This window comes from Corvus brachyrhynchos, unplaced genomic scaffold (assembly GCF_000691975.1).
Source record: "Corvus brachyrhynchos isolate BGI_N302 unplaced genomic scaffold, ASM69197v1 scaffold103, whole genome shotgun sequence".
Taxonomy (NCBI): domain Eukaryota; kingdom Metazoa; phylum Chordata; class Aves; order Passeriformes; family Corvidae; genus Corvus; species Corvus brachyrhynchos.
Genome location: NW_008237436.1, coordinates 1,999,180 through 2,015,137, shown reverse-complemented (window position 1 = coordinate 2,015,137; position 15,958 = coordinate 1,999,180). Strand labels below are relative to the sequence as shown.

General features: G+C 37.9%; 1 protein-coding gene across 2 annotated transcripts in view; it reads right to left on the bottom strand.

Moving 5' to 3' along the window:
- Nucleotides 1-5,296: 5,296 nt before the first annotated feature.
- The window catches only part of ALG5 (ALG5, dolichyl-phosphate beta-glucosyltransferase), a 20,908-nt gene continuing 10,246 nt past the window's right edge, over nt 5,297-15,958 (bottom strand). For both annotated transcript variants that reach the window (XM_017731313.1, XM_008631423.2), the window contains exons 8-10: nt 15,618-15,769; nt 7,735-7,820; nt 5,297-6,561 (exon numbers count right to left, since the gene is read on the bottom strand). In XM_017731313.1, the coding sequence (XP_017586802.1) occupies nt 6,449-6,561; nt 7,735-7,820; nt 15,618-15,769 (351 nt within the window). In that variant the 3' untranslated portion in view covers nt 5,297-6,448. The remainder of the gene's footprint in view (nt 6,562-7,734; nt 7,821-15,617; nt 15,770-15,958) is intronic.

Here is a 15,958-nt window from a genome sequence, read left to right as displayed (position 1 = left end):
CTATTCCAACATATTAAAATCTTTCGTCCTACCACTGGAAAATCCAGTAGGGGTTTTTTGAGGGTAATTAAATTATCATGCCCATCTTCCAAATTAGGGCTAGACTGATTTACTGTATAATCTTGAGTAAATCAGAAGTAGCCAGGAATAGAAAGAATGCTTCATTATTTTACAACCCAGAGAAATCATTACATGTGAAATTAGATTCCTCTAAACCATGCAGGTCTGTTCAAGGCACTCCTGAAATTCCTTTGTGATGGGCAAAGGTGCACACAGTAAGATCACTCTTCCCTCACTACTTTCTCCAAAACTTCTCTGTATTGGAGGCAGAGCACCCATGGTTTCAGGGAATGGAGTGGGCCTTACACTGAACTTTCCTTCCTTCTGTCTTCTCAATATAAGATAAAACCCCATTCTCTCAGCTCTGAATGATTGTTCTGGGGTACATGAGTAGTGACCCTGCATTTGAGACTTTACCATGATCCTCTTCTACTTTCAGGAAAAGGGCATGTCCAGGATATGATGTTAGCTCTTCCTTGGTTCTTATGAGGCTTAGGAAGGCACTGGCAATTATGTGAAAGACAAACATCACACATGTAGACAAAATGGTGAGTAACATCCTCCCTCTCCAGTATTTCTGTACGATCAGACAAATCACAGCATTCCTTATTCTTTGTTTAATACTTAAAGATGAATGGCTCTATTAAGTTGTCTAGTTCTATTTACTCATTTTGGTAAACAGACTTTTTCAGTAGTTAATTAGTTTGATAAGTGAACTGAAAAGGTCCAGATTTCTTCTGCCATGGGATCACTATATGCGGATATGAGTGGGGGTGCAAGAATTTCAGAGGTGTCATGGAAGTTGAGGAAATACATGAAAACATGAGTAGTGCATGCAGAGGTTGCTTGAATCTAATGTATTCTTGTGCAGTCAACCATTCTTTTTTCTAGCTTTCTAGAAAATAGTGGAATGAAATTGCTTGCTGTCTCTGTTATGAGAATAATTTTTGTATTTGTCCTTTTTGTAGTCCTCTTGCAGTACTCCTGCAGAAACCTGGTTATTTTTTATTCTGTTCCTGTTCTTATGAAGCATTTTATTGAGAAAATAAATGGTCAAGAATAGTAAAATTAGACATAACATCAGAAAACATTTTTGTGAGACTACAGTTTTACTGTTTGACTGAAAACCAGTAAAGGTTGCTCTAACCTCATCTGTGTTTCATCTTTCATTATCACAAAACCTTCTACCAGGGCAGAACCTAGCCAGACTTGTAAAACAACCAAAGGGAGAGCTGACACAGTTGATTACAATTTCCAAAATGTATGACTTGGCTTAAAAACTGGAAGATGGCCATGAATATGGTTTTAGCTTTTTTTGTTTGTTTGTTTTTTGGTTTTTTGGCACCAAGATATGGAAGTTATCAGCAGTTCTGTTGTTGAGACCTTAAATGGCAGACCTAGTCAGCCAAAAAGAGTTAGAAATTCCTTGTGGTTTTGACCTTTTTCCTAGTTTGACAGCAGATGATTGAGAGTATGCAGTGCGTAGTTTATGACAGCCTGTGCAACTGAGGTTGTAGTGTGGCTACAGGATGAAGCCTGTCCTTGACAAAATTAGCTAAACCTTTCTCTACTCTACAAAGATAGGAAGATGAGGATTAGTCTCACATGTGGAAGGCTGCTTTCCAGAGACTAGGCAAAGTGAATTTGCCAAAACTGCTTGCAGAACTCCATGATTCTTCATCATCCTGTGGTTCAAGTACCTCTTCTGATCTCCAGTCCAAAAGCTGACACTCAATATTTCCCTTTGTTTTGTAATGGGATCTTTATACAGCTCCAGAATAACCCCAGATGAAACATCAAAACATGGCAAAAACCAGATGGGAATGTCAGAGTTCATGTCACCTCATTCTTCAAGAATATTGCATAGAATGTGTCAGCAACAAAGGCTTGGATTCGGTCTAGATATTGAAGTTCATTCTGCTGAAACAACAAATTGATGAAAAGCCAATGGAGGAAAGTGGTCTTGACAGCAGAAAAAAAAGAAGCAAGGAAGGCAGAGCCTGACTGATGCAAAGGGAGGGACCTGAGGGGGAGTTAAGGTCACGTAGGTGAGAAGGATCACCTGTGGCTAAGCCATTTTTGGAAGGATGTTTGGTCTGAAGCTGTTTCGTCAATACTGAAGAGTGCTCTGGTACTTGGAAGACTCAGCCCAGCAAGTGGGACTGGAAAAGTTTTGTTTGTTTTTTTTTACACCAGGGAAATATCTAATTATGCAGCCAGGGCAGTTGAACAGATCCATGAACGAAAAGTTAAGTAGATTAAAAAACATCAAGGGAAATGGAGGCTAGTTAGCCCTTTCTTTTCTGATGGATCTATTAAATGAAATCATATTCTAGCACACCCCTCTCAGCTATGATCTCACAACTATTACTTAAGCTTGGTCATATGAAAATATAATTTCTTTTCCCAGTAAGAAACAAAGGTTTGTCTGTAGCTTCTCCCCTGAGCCTCAATGACCCCTTGGGCTTGTGTGCTCAAGACTCCCTTATGTGCTGTTGGATAACGCAATAGGCATGACATGGTAGCATCCCATTCTTAACCTCTGAATCCCTATCCCAAAGAGGTAGATAACTTATGGTCCAGCTGGCAAGGTGCAGCACTCCAACAGTGCTGGAACACTACTTTAACTCATGCCCCTTGAGCTATTACAGACATGCTACTGCATCTCTAAGAAACACACACAGATCATAAATAAGGTTAGATGTTATTTTAAGTAATAAACACTAAGATACAGAAATTTCATTGCAGCCTTCTGTCTTTGTCTGTCTCTCCATTTTGACTATTTTTAGCATGCAGTCAGCATTATGACTATGAACTCAAGGAACGCTTGGACAATAGGTACATAAATAATTATGGATAGGTTTCCAGAGCCTTAAACATTAGCAGAGAATTCAAGTTAAATGCTGGCTGGGACTATTCCATGGCTTGGAAACACAAGCTGTATTTATACATATTGCAATAATTTTATTTCCCATGGTGAAAAACTAACCTGGACATTGGTGGTGGTTGAAGAGTCTGCACAGAAGCTCTGAGAATTGCAAATTGATGTATTACTGAACACAATTCTGCAGAACGAACTGGAGCCATCTTCTATGTTTGTCTGCTTATACTTCACAGCAGTGAACTCTGAGTACTTCACATAGATTAAGACTGATTAAACCTGTGTGATTACTCATTTAAGAGTTACCCTGCCTTGTGACAATGCTGCAGTGTTGCTGAAACCTGTTAAGAGATATTAGCTGCTAGAGCTGTCACAGGAAACCTACTGCACATCCGCAGACATGCCTGAGAGTAAAAAGAGAGATTTTTACTGTTTTTCCAATTGGTATTTAAAACACAAGTTAAAAATGTAGCTTGTAAGGGTAAAAGCTATGTGTGTATCAAGGGATATTGCATTGCTATTGCTTTGGGTTGTGATAAAAAATAGTAACAGTACAGAAAACTTGTGTAAACTGAACATATTCTACTAACTTGATTTTTTTTAGCATGTGTTTTTAAAGAGAACTCTTTGATATTAAGTCACTTTTTGAAAAAATCTCTTGTGAAGTATTAGTAAAGTGGTGCAGAAAAGTAAGGTTTTTACGCAGATATAAAAATATTTTTTTAAAAAACCTGAAATCTATATTTATGAAAACACTACCTATGCAGACACTGATGTCAGTAATCATCAAAAACATTAATGTTACAGAATTACCATGTAGATTTTCTCTATTTGTTTTTATTTCCTTTTCACAGTCTGTGAGAATTCTTTGTCTTGAATCTTTGCAGAGCTGGGTCATGCAGGACAGTGAGTAACACAGAAGACTTTCACCTCCTGCAGGTCACCCCTGCAAATGTAAGTCGAGGAAGAAATAGTAAAAGTGAAGAGTCCACTGAAATACAAATAAATGTATTTCTGCAATTTTACAAAGAGAAGCATGAGGACAAGCTAGGCAGAGCACTGGTTTGAGTGATAGCCTTGGTGATCAGGGAGGTTCTTTGTTTATATCCAAGGCACTTGGTTCTCTACACAATCTCTGCAATTAAGCAGGCCTGCATCAAATGGGAATCAACCAGCTTTTTTTCCTAGTAATGACAGAAACATTCTACTCAAACCTCCCATTTCATGCTGTATCACTTTGTAAAATCAAGTGGGGTCTCTGGAACATATCAAGAGCCAGAGTCAGATCTTTCTTGATGGATTTCAGTAATTAAAGGTCTCATTTTGAGAGGGCAACAAGACCTCAGGTCTTGTGTAGGCTTAAAGAAGGAGGAATTTTTGTTCTCTGCCCTTGGAAAGTGTACTAGCCTACAGGTGACAAGTCAGCTTACAAACTTGTGTTGAGTTCACAGCTATTAAAAGGGGAAGCCCTCCTTTTGCTGTTGCACTCTGTGCCTGCTGGACCATTCAGGGAGTCATTTTAGATCACTGAAATGGTACAAAACTATCTCAGAAGATAGGGGGGAAAAAAGCAAACATGTAGAAGATGGCATCTTGCCATTCTAGTGAGCTGAACTGGCTTGAGGGAGACTCTAAGCGGCTGCAGAACAGGTGTAGAGGGAGCAGGAATACTCCTCTTTATGGCTCTGTGCAATTAAACCAGTACATCTGCTTCTGAAATTGTACCCAGGAGAATCTTTCCGTGATTCTGGGATCGCTGTGCAACAATTGAGGTGAGCTGGGCCTGAAGGAACACAGAGGAGAGCAGAGCAAAAATCTAAACCCAAGTGTGAGTCTAAAACATGCTTCTGTTGGAACCTGTGTGTGGTGAGTCCTGGTCTGCTGTTAACAGCCTGTGTGTCTTGTATTTTATAATCTGCAAACAACTGCATAGGAGCTGAATATGCTACCCAGAAGACTTGTGATTGCTACATGAGTGACAGAAGGCAAAGCCAACTGTCCTTCTCAGCTAAAGTAAATCTTCGGTTTCTCTCTGGCTTTCAACCTCAGCTCCAGGTCACTCTCATTTTCTATTTCTCCCTACTCTCCTTTGATCCCAGTTGGCTCCATTTTTTATTCCAGTTCATCTTTTATCCCCACTGCAATGTGTTAAGCTACACCTATAGAAGCAACCCTTGTAGATCCCTTCCAACTCAGAATATTCTGTGATTCTGTGAATCCACACCGTAGCAGGTGTCCTGAGAAGCTGATATTTGATTCTAGTAATGGCAATGAGGAGTCGTGATTGATTCTGCAGAAGTGACAGAGATATATCCGGACAAGGTAAGAGAATAAAGCTTCTGAAGTCAAACTGAATATATTTTTTGAGAATTTATTCCAGCACTTTATAGAAAACTGAGGTAACCCTAACAGAAGCAAAACTCAAGTCAGTATTACAGAAAAGTAAGAAAAATCACCAGTAAATTCACATGTGAAAGTACAACCATACACCGTTCATTCTTTAAAGTTCTTCAAATTTGTACAAGTTTCAGAGAGACGGATTGGCTTAGTTTGTTGGCAATTCACAGCTACTTTGAAAGCACAAATGAAACTGTTCTGTACTGTACCACAGAGTGACATTAGTATGAAAGTGCCAAGACCCCTCCCTCCATCTCTGATCTCATTTGAAGTGTGACAACACCAGACTGGCATTACTAATGCACAGGTCCCCAGCGTACACTGGGTCTCACTCCTGCATGCTCTGAGCTTTCCATACCCTTTTCACTACAGATCTGTAGATGCCAAGGACTCCTAGCCTTGAGCACACAGTAATAAGTATGTATGAACAAAACATATTTATAAAAGACATTTTAAAATTGTATGTGCTTTCTTCTTGGACCTTCTACAGTCTGGAAAAGATCTGCAGTTTTATATCACGAAAACTATTTCAGCTTCAGACAAAAACGTTTGGAATGTCAAGGGACTACTGAAAGTCCTGAGAACAACTCTATGAACATTACTGTTATAACTCAGTAAAATCCATTAATGTTTTCCATAACATTGAATCTAAACATGCAGCAGTGTGAACTATGAATGGTAACTCCAAGTTGCAATATGGCCTAAAATTTCCAGATATAACAGAAACAAATGGTTATGGTCATTCACAACAAAACAATGCACAATGTAGAACAGAGTGCCTCTTTTTAATATGCAAAAGGAGATTCCAGATGTATGATGAGACAAAAGCAGATATATTTATTTGAATGAATTTATAAGACATGTTAAAGCTAGTATTTAATAAAATAAAAACCTGATTACCACGTAAGAAAATCTTTTTGGAAATGCTTTCTTTTTTCAAAATGTACAAATTCTCTGCTGACAATCTTATAAAACACATACATGCTGCAAAAATGAAACATACAACAGGAGCAATGAAGAATTACCTCAGCTTTCACCACCACTTCACTTGATTGAAACTGTTCTCGTGTTCCATTAAGCATAATAATATATTTGGAAAATGTAAATAACCTAATTACATTTTTTTGCTTCAAGCTTCCAGGCACCAGTCATATATCGCAGTCGTATAAAAAGAAGATCCCTGCCCATCTGCAGCCAGCTCCAAAAGGGAACTAACTTAGAACCTGTGATTAATGAAGAAGAAAATCAGAATGACATTGTTAGAAAAAAATGAGCACTGGCAAGACACACATTTAAGCAGTCATGAACCTCTGCATTCTCAGCACACTCAGCCCCACAACCTAGATCTCAACATTAATAAAAAACTTACATTTTGAAAGCTCTTGCTTTATAGAAATTACATTATGCCATAGCTGGGAGACTCTAGTTTGCAAGCAGCACAGTAATTCCATGTATGTGACAAAATGCACAGTGTTCTCTGTGACAAGGCTTTGTTCAAGTAAATAGGAACCTGAACATCAACAATTAAGCATATGATTTATCTAGCAACTTTGGAGAAGAGGACTGCCACCTTGTCTTACAACAATAATATGAAGGTGCCAATCTTCAGGCAAGGCAAGGAACCCACACTACAAAACCAAGCCTTCTATAATCTCTGCTAACATTTGGGTTAGGTGCAAAGTACATGTGGAACTGCACTGAAAGGAAACATTGCAAGTGAAGTTGGCTCAGGACATTCTCTGATTCCACCTTTCATCATCACTGCAGTTCATTATCATTTCTGTTGTTCGGGGGTTGTGCTGAGGAGGAGAGATTCCGATTAAAAAAAAGATAAAGACATGAAAAGGGAAAAAAATAGAGGAACTGCATTTGATGGGGGGTAAGTGAGCCGAAGCAAGCAGTAACCAGTAACTATTAAGCTGGCTCTGCACTGAAGAAATATGCATGGAGCTATACTTCCCAGTAACTCAGTGGCAGAGACCTCCCTACAGGTATGAAAGAGTATCACATCTTAAGATTTTGGAAGACAAGACATGGTGAAATGGAATTGAACCAATAAGTGATGATGGTTAGACTCCCTGCACAGGGTTTTACAATTGCACTAATTTATTAACACATCACAGCAAGAGGATATACCAAAGCAGTTTTTGTCCTAGCAGTGTAATTCCCTACTTTTGTCTCCAGTGGGAGCACAGAGTTTCTCTCCTGTGCTACCCCTTCACCTAGTCTTTCTGTACCAAGCCATGGCAGAAGGCTGGCAAGGACATGAAATTCAAAATTTTTATGGAAAAAAGGCTGTATGCTATCAAAACTGGGTAAGTATGGCAATAACCTTGGATCTGTTATTCTGGATTGACATGTAAGGAACCTTATAAGAACATGAACAATTTCCCTACCTTCTATTTCAGTCCAGTTGACAGCAACTTCTGCTATAGGTATTTTCAAGCGCTGGGCTATATAAAGAAGTTCCACGTCAAACGCCCTGAAGAAGAACAGGAAATACCAAATATAGTCACACATACTCCCAGAAGAAAGACAGTGCAAAAGTTAATTAAATGATTGTTCAGTTATGCAGTTGATACCATTGCTCTATGGGTCAGATACACATGGAAGGGAAATTAATTTTCCTGACTAAACATCTCAGAACACAGCCCACATACAGACAACAATAACAATACTTCACTGTGCTCTGTTTTTGAAGGTATAGATCACTCTGTGTTCAGCCCCCTGCTTGCTTTTCATTCTGCCACAGTTTAAACATTTTTGAAGACTATAAACACCAAGCAGTCAAATGTACAGTGTCACTCCACATCTCTAGTAGTTTCATCAAAGGGGACATCTACTTGCTGTGGCTTTATGCTGATCTGATGGGTTCTCCTTTTACTTTCTCAGTCAAGGAACTCAAGGTAGCAGCATAGAAGTGAGACATTATTTATGTTACCATGCACAACAGAATCCAAACAACAGCTGTACTTTAGTGACCCCTTAATGCAAAACACAAAACCTCTCTTGAGACTTGTCTTTTCTGTTGGCTCAATTTTTTGCAGGTTGTACAGCAAAATGAATTGGGGCAGTGATCCTACTGTCAGGTGCTCCTCCCTGCTCAGTTTGTCCAGAACACACCTTAATCCTCTCAGTTCTCTGCACAGAGAACTGTCTGTGTATTTCATTCCTGCAACTGCATTCTCAGGTAGGCCTTCTACCTGTGACACACCAGACTTTTGATATTCAACCAGTAGTTCAGCAGCTTTTAATGGTTGCTTAGAAATCAGCACATGAAGCTGCTGGTAGCTACTATTGACAGGGTTGAACACAAATCACAATTAAGAAGATTCTGGTGATTTGCCTTAAATTCTCGTTGGTAAGTCCAAGATAGTTTTCCTTTGAAATGCAAGAAAACCTTTTGCCACTGGAGGAAATGTAAGCAATAAAAAAAAGAAAATTCATGCTTAAAGCGTTGCTTGAATTCATGTCTTTGGTAATTCCATTTAACACCAGAGAAAAGATGGAAAGGAACAGACAAGGTGATCAAGAGCAGGAAGAAGACACACTTTAGCAGGTTGCTTGCCAAGTTCAGATGTTATTTCCTTCTACTCCAAGCCACCCTCTCCTTTTAAGCAGTGCATTTCTGTAAAACTATGAATGAGCGCAACAACAACAGCAGCCCACTTTGAAATGTGCCCGTAGGTCTGACAGACACAGGTAAGTTCCCACTGGAGTACAGACCACAGCACGCTGGCTTGCTGCTGGAATCACAGACACACGTGCACCAACCTGAACTCATGCTCTCTGTGTTTGTGACAGGAGAGCCACTGATTCCACACGGGACAGCATTAAAATAAGCAAAGGCAGCACAGACAGATGTTATCTACAGAGACTACAGCTATTGTGTATAGGGAATTTAGAGCTACTTTGTAAATCTGATTTTGATTAGGACACGGGCCTTCTCACTGTCAGCAAAAAAGTTACAAGAATAAATTATTTTTTACCTCAGTGAACTAAGTCTGCTCCAAGGAGCCTTGTCATTTCACTGCTTTCTTTACATGACAGTTAAATATTATTTTATTAATCACTCCATGGTCTCTTCTACTGAAGAGATATTATTTAATTTTTTTGCTGACATTTTACGTTTGTAAGCCAAAACCCCAATGTATTCACCTTTGATTGTTTATGAATCATGTGTATTAAGACGAAATCTAATTTTGTGATACTTACTATTTAAATGACTAAAAATCTTAAGAGATGCAGAATAATTGTCTGATGAATTAGACTATATGAGCTGCTCTAAAAGTATTACATAAACTATTAGCCTAGTGAACTAATAGTTATTTGCAGTAATTCCTGTGGACAACTGATTACTGGAATGTCAGCACATACATCACAGAACAACAACATTAAATAGTTCTGTGAACTACAGGGCTCAAAGAAAAAGATTAAAAGCACAGGAATTAATCAGGTTGAACACTAATATTGTTACATGTGGTTGCCATTTGGGTAACAGTGAACATATCCTGAAATTAAAAAAAAAAAACTATTCAAAGCTGAAAGGAGAATGACTTCAGTAGAATACCACTGGGTTATCATTTTTCTTCCCTTTTCCCCACCACCTTTCAGTATACCAGAATAGTTAGGGAATACAGACCACAGTATGTTCAATACACTGACAGCATTACACTACACCCATACTGCAGACCACCAGATCCAGATGGTACAGGAGAACCATACAGAAGCTTCCACAGCCAGGATTAAGCATGGGTATGTTAGATGGAGCCTACCCTAGAGGAGATCGAAGCCACACCAGTGGATGAGCTGGTAAGCACAATTCATGCAATTTGCCACAAAGCCATTTGTGAGCAGTCAACATGTGACAGAACCACTCCTAGAAACAGCAAGGTATTATTCACACCATGTACTGAATTCTGCTGCCTCTTGGCAGGGGGACACACAGCTCAGAATACCAAGTTTGGCTCCAGCCTGAAAGAATTCAGGCTCCAATCTAAGTACCCAGAGTTAGATACCCAAAAATATATAGTGTGAATGATTTCCCCATCTATTTCTAATAGTGGCTCAATTACCACAAACATGGAATGCAAAGTAAAGAAAAAATTCTCCACATGGTTGTGTTTTGGTTAAGTTACAATTTAAGACAATGCTGGCTAAAATTCATTTGAACACCAAGTTGTAGGGGTTTAATTGAATTCAGTGCTTTTAAACTGAATCCGTAAGATGCTTGAGCTTATAAAATATCTATCCTGAAAAATTATTCTGTATTTTAAAATTGCACTAGGACTCTTTTTTTCTGGTCCAGTATTATGTGTTTCAAAAAACAAAATCAGGCCTTCAGTTATAACATTTTAATTGGAATTTACGAGTTTTGTACACCCAAGATATGTTTTTCCAGTGAACTCCTACAGGCAACGAAGACTGCCAGTGGTCAGAGGTCTAACAATGAAACATGATGCCAAGTGGGCTAGACTGCCAGCACTGCCCTAGCTAAACTGGGGCTTTTGAAAGTCCACATGTCAGCCAAGAGCAGGACTTTTAACAAGACAAAACAGACACAGTTAAAACAGCAAAAATATTTTTGCATTGACTAGACACTCAGAAACAATTCTACTTGCTCTGAACAAAACCAGGAAAAAACCATTTAATTCCACTGCTTGTGTTGGTCTATAATGGCACAGAAATGGAAAAAAATCCCTGTAGCAATATGAATGCTTATTTTTCTGAATTTTTATATAAAAACTCATATTTAGAGATTAGTGACAAACTGGAAAAACAAACATTTTTTTATATTGCTCTTTACAGTTTTATATGTGAAACAGCATGGCTTGTTCAGCACACAAAGCAAATTTTATAGACAAAAGTAATAGCCACAATTTGATCTGTTCAGTGATCTGCTGGCTTGTACAATGCCATTATAAATTGCCACTTCACAAAAATATGTCAAACAAACCAGGACTAGAACTACATTTTGAATTTCCCCTCCTTTTATCATTAAGGACAATATTTGCTATGTCTAGTTCTCCTAGGGATAGACATTTTCTGTCTGGAAGAAAATCCATCATTTTTTTTGTTGTCAGAAGAAATCAATGACCAAATTTAGGATAGGAAAACTTGGCCAGTGAGACCATTTAATTTTCCAGTATTTCTCCTACTCATCAAAACTTAACACGAACAGTTACATTTCTCAGGTCAAGACTGTAGATGCAGAACTAGACCTTCTTTTGTAGCCTGAAGTAATTCCAGCTGTCTCTGTTATGTTTTTATAATATCTCTTTTAATTTTCTTTTAAGTTTTAAATTAAAAAATGTGCTCCATCCATTTCTGCAAAACAGATTAGTTGTGTAATCAGATTCAGAATCTAAAACACAAAGCATATGCTCTCTGTTCAAAAGGTTGCTCTCATTTCAAACTAATGTCAAAACTCTGCTATTTAGAAAGTAAATTTCAAGAATGTTTCGTTTATATTCATATATACACAGCCAAAGGATAGTTAAACAAAAAAGACAATGAGAACACTCACAAAAAAAGCTAGTTTAGGATGTAAGCATTATTTCCTAGTATCAAATACATAAACAGTTCGCAGAATCTATTAATTTTCAAATGCTTTCTAAAATTCAGGGTTAGATTAAAAAAATATTCTAGGAAGTATCTTGGTCTCTCTTTAAAAAGTGTTACGTGATCCTTATTGCCATAATGATAAAACTGTACTTTTCCCTTGTATGCTTCAGTTTCAAGATTTTCTAAATATAAGCATCTATAAATCAAATTCAGCACAGTAAGAAGAAAAATCTGGTCTGTTTTCTAGTATTTTTAATATGCAAAAGGTGATATTCACATCAATGTCCACTGGAATGGGAAAAACATGGAGAAAGCATAAAGAAGTGAGGGTCTAAACAGGCGGGAATTATTAGATAGCTGATTTGATAGTAATTTTACATTGACTTCATGAGTAAACATGTCATGCATCAATTTTAATCTAAATAATTTGTCATGTGCTCCATAAGAATTCACCTAGCACTGTAGCACCCCCACAAATCCAAGTCTGACTAAGCTTGAGCAGACAGGACAGATGATTTGGTTTTTGCAGAAGCCTGGTGTTCATTCCCTTCAGCAGCTCACCACGTGTTCCAGTGCAGCAGCTGGGGAGCCCTTGGCAGACTCAAGGACCAGGGTGCTTAGCTCAGATGGTTTTTATCCTATTAAATGCTGCTTGTTCCTTGAATATTCTCCAGCACTCTCCTCCATTATTCCCAGAACATCTGAGCACAGACCACACTGCACTGAACACTCCAGTACCTAACAGAGCTGCACCCCACTTGTGGCATTTTAAGATTCAAAGAGAATCAAATAACTTCCTTGGATGTCAAGTAGCCCCACTGCAGTGATGCAGAAGCAGAAATAAACCCACATTTCAGAGCCTCTAATCCAGTGCCAAGATAGTGGTGTCTCTGCTACCCCTTGCTGATGGTCTCAATATAAACAAGTTGCTGTGACCCAGCGGGGGGCTCCACATTGTTCCAGGTCAGCAGAAATACAATACCAACTACTATTTCTTACTCTTCTGTCTCTGTACTCATGATATGTACAGAACCTCCACGGCACAATGTCTAACCGGTTTTTATTTGCCTTTTTACACACATGTCACACAATGGAAAGATATCAGGGGCCAGATTTGTTTAAAATAAGAAGTTTCCAGTATTGAGTTGTTTCAGATTCTTACAAAATTATATACAAAGAAATCTAATGGGAGGTCTATGGGATGAATGTTTGATATCCCTATATAATTTCCAACTGCAATTATCCCAATTGTTTGTACAAGACTGACATTTCACTTAGGACTATCATTTCCCTGAATATATGCACTCTCCCCACATACTTATACCTCCCCATCTCCCAGTTTATTTCCAGATCTTATAAATATTAACTGGGAAAGAGACAGTACTTTGTTTTGTGCACTGACATGCTATCTTCTAGTTACACATGCTCAATGACTAGCTGTGGAACTGGTAAGTAACCTTCTAGACCTTATTATAGGGTTTTTTTCTTCAGCAGTGACAATAATCTGAGTTTCTCTCTCTAAGAGGGTTTCATTTTCCACAAACTTTGCCACAGCTTTTCATTTTGAAATCTCTACTGTTCTCTCAGATTTGGTTTAAATTAGCCAATAAATATGGAAATGAAGAGACTGTTGATTGACAGATGAGCATAAAACCAGAAAATACATTGCCAGTTTGAGCAGAATTAAACCAAATTTTAAAACCCCAAAAAACCTATAGCCGTTTTTAGGCAAACTTGTGACTCGGAATTATTGGAAGAACTTCTTTCTTGGAAGAATTTGAGTTGTTCTTTTCTTGACACAAAACAAGCATTCTTCATCACTAACCAGGACATTTCAGATAAATAAGAAAACAGACAGGGGATTAGTTTATGGATTACTGTAGATAGAAGAGCAAGAATAGTAGGCTCATTTTCTAGAGGCATATACAAGGCACATGGAACTAAGACATGAAGATCTGGTATGTTCCACACCAGCAATATAATTACTGTAAAATGTTAGCAATATCCCTTTTTCATTGCTTCTATTGCTGGGTAATGGGGTACAGCACAATTACTTTTTCACTTTCATTTCTTTAGTGCTAGATAATTGAAGCAGCAGAAGAAAGCTTGCTAAGATTTTATCTAGAAAACACTTTATATAACCAATAAGTGCAATTACAAAAAACAATAAAATTTAAGATTGCATTTTTACAGCTGAAACTGATTATCCTCATTTATTTCTTTCAGTTTTCTTCTTTAAGTGCTTAATTTAAAAAGTGAAGTTAAATAAGGCAATTCTGAGATGTGCACTTCTGGGCCTCACATATATTTTTAACCTTGTATTTAGAAAATCCCTGAAATTTACAGAATTTTATAGATCAAGACTGGGTTTGGAGGTAGCAGCTCAAATCATACTTCTGGCTCAGCTACAGTTTCCTTTAGAGCAACAAGCAAACCACTTGGGTGGGAAAGTGATTTTCTGTCTGTTTCTCCTCAGTTACAGGTTCAATGCAACAGTAGCTCTACATTCCACACCAGATTCGTGCGCCCAAACATGACCTTTGCAATTGCAGTCTGGAGGAGAAGTGTAGCTGTCAAAGGTCAACCTAAAACTGTACACATTGGAATTGACTAGGACTGTAGGGTTGCACATGTTTGTGTACAGGAACATTGTTCAAGAGATCTGCTCCCTGTCAAGCAAGCGGTAGCCCGTGCGCGATTTTCTTGATTGAAGACAACAGTTTGAAAAGGTTTGATTATACCTAATTAAACTATCCCTTTTAGCAACAACTGAGGCATAGAAAATGTACAGAAATTATGGTATTTGTGTGAAAACAGTGTTTCAGTCCCATAACAGCAGTCATGGCTGTATCACTCACATATGGGAACTGTTCTAGCTAAATTACAACTAAAGGAGCTCTAAACTAATTAAAAGACTATGCAAAATTTTTTATTGTCTTAAATTAATCTATCAGTAGTCCTCTTATAAAACACTTTAGCTCGAAAATAAGTAAAGAATAGGCATTTGCTTTCACTTTAGAGTCCTCAGCAATTCTAAATATCTATCAGATATTGATTTTACTTAAAATATTTTGGTTAAGCAGTACTGAATTATAATGTATAAAAAATAAGACAGAAAGAAGTTTTGAATAGCATTAGTAACTCTCAACTTCCCTTATCACAATAACAGCTTTTCTCCATTTCTTACACTGCTTGCATGGCTCATTTCTGCAAAAGGAGAGAGGACTCTCAGAAATAGGGAGTGGATTACAGCACAATGAAAAATTGTCTGTTTGAAATTTTTTCTGGAGCTGAATAAGGAAGAATTACTAGGATTTTCTGTTGCTTGAGGCCTTTTTCCTCTTTTTTTTTCCTTTCTTCCTTCCTAATCAATTACCATTTCCTCTGACAACACAAAACCAAAATATCCTACCTAGGATTACATAACTCTTTTGAGAAAAGAGAATAAAATTAAATAAAGAATAAAATTAAATACCCAACTATTTTCCTAAAATGTATCTTAATAGGAATATAGAATTTCTAGTGATTACCAGGATACTTTAACGTAACAAGAAATCGAAGCTGCCATGCAGGCAGTACTATAATGGCTAAACTCAGCAGCTGGGATTTATACCCAGACATCACATGCTTCGCTGTAGCTGCAATACTGAAATTACTTTTCAAACCCATGTTCAAGTATAAAAAAAACCTAGCAACCAAAAAAGGAACAATTTACCAGCGTTCTATGTGAAGGTTTGAGAAAGTCTGCAAGGCAGCTTCTCTGGTTAGAAGTTTAAATCCGCACTGTGTGTCCCGGATCTCTTTGACACAGAGAAACCACACCAGGAAGTGGAAGCCATACATGAGGAGAGTTCGAAAGTAAGAGCGCTGTGGACAAAGGCAAGATGTTAGATGGTTTCATTGGAGTGATGAATGAAGTGCTTGAAGAGAGCTGTCTTACACGACAGCAACCCTGTTTTGTGATAGCTTTCAAAGTTTGTAAACTGGTTGTATTTTGCACTGGAATGAAAACAGAACTTACCAGTTATTACAGTCAAACAAAATTTTAGCTGAAAG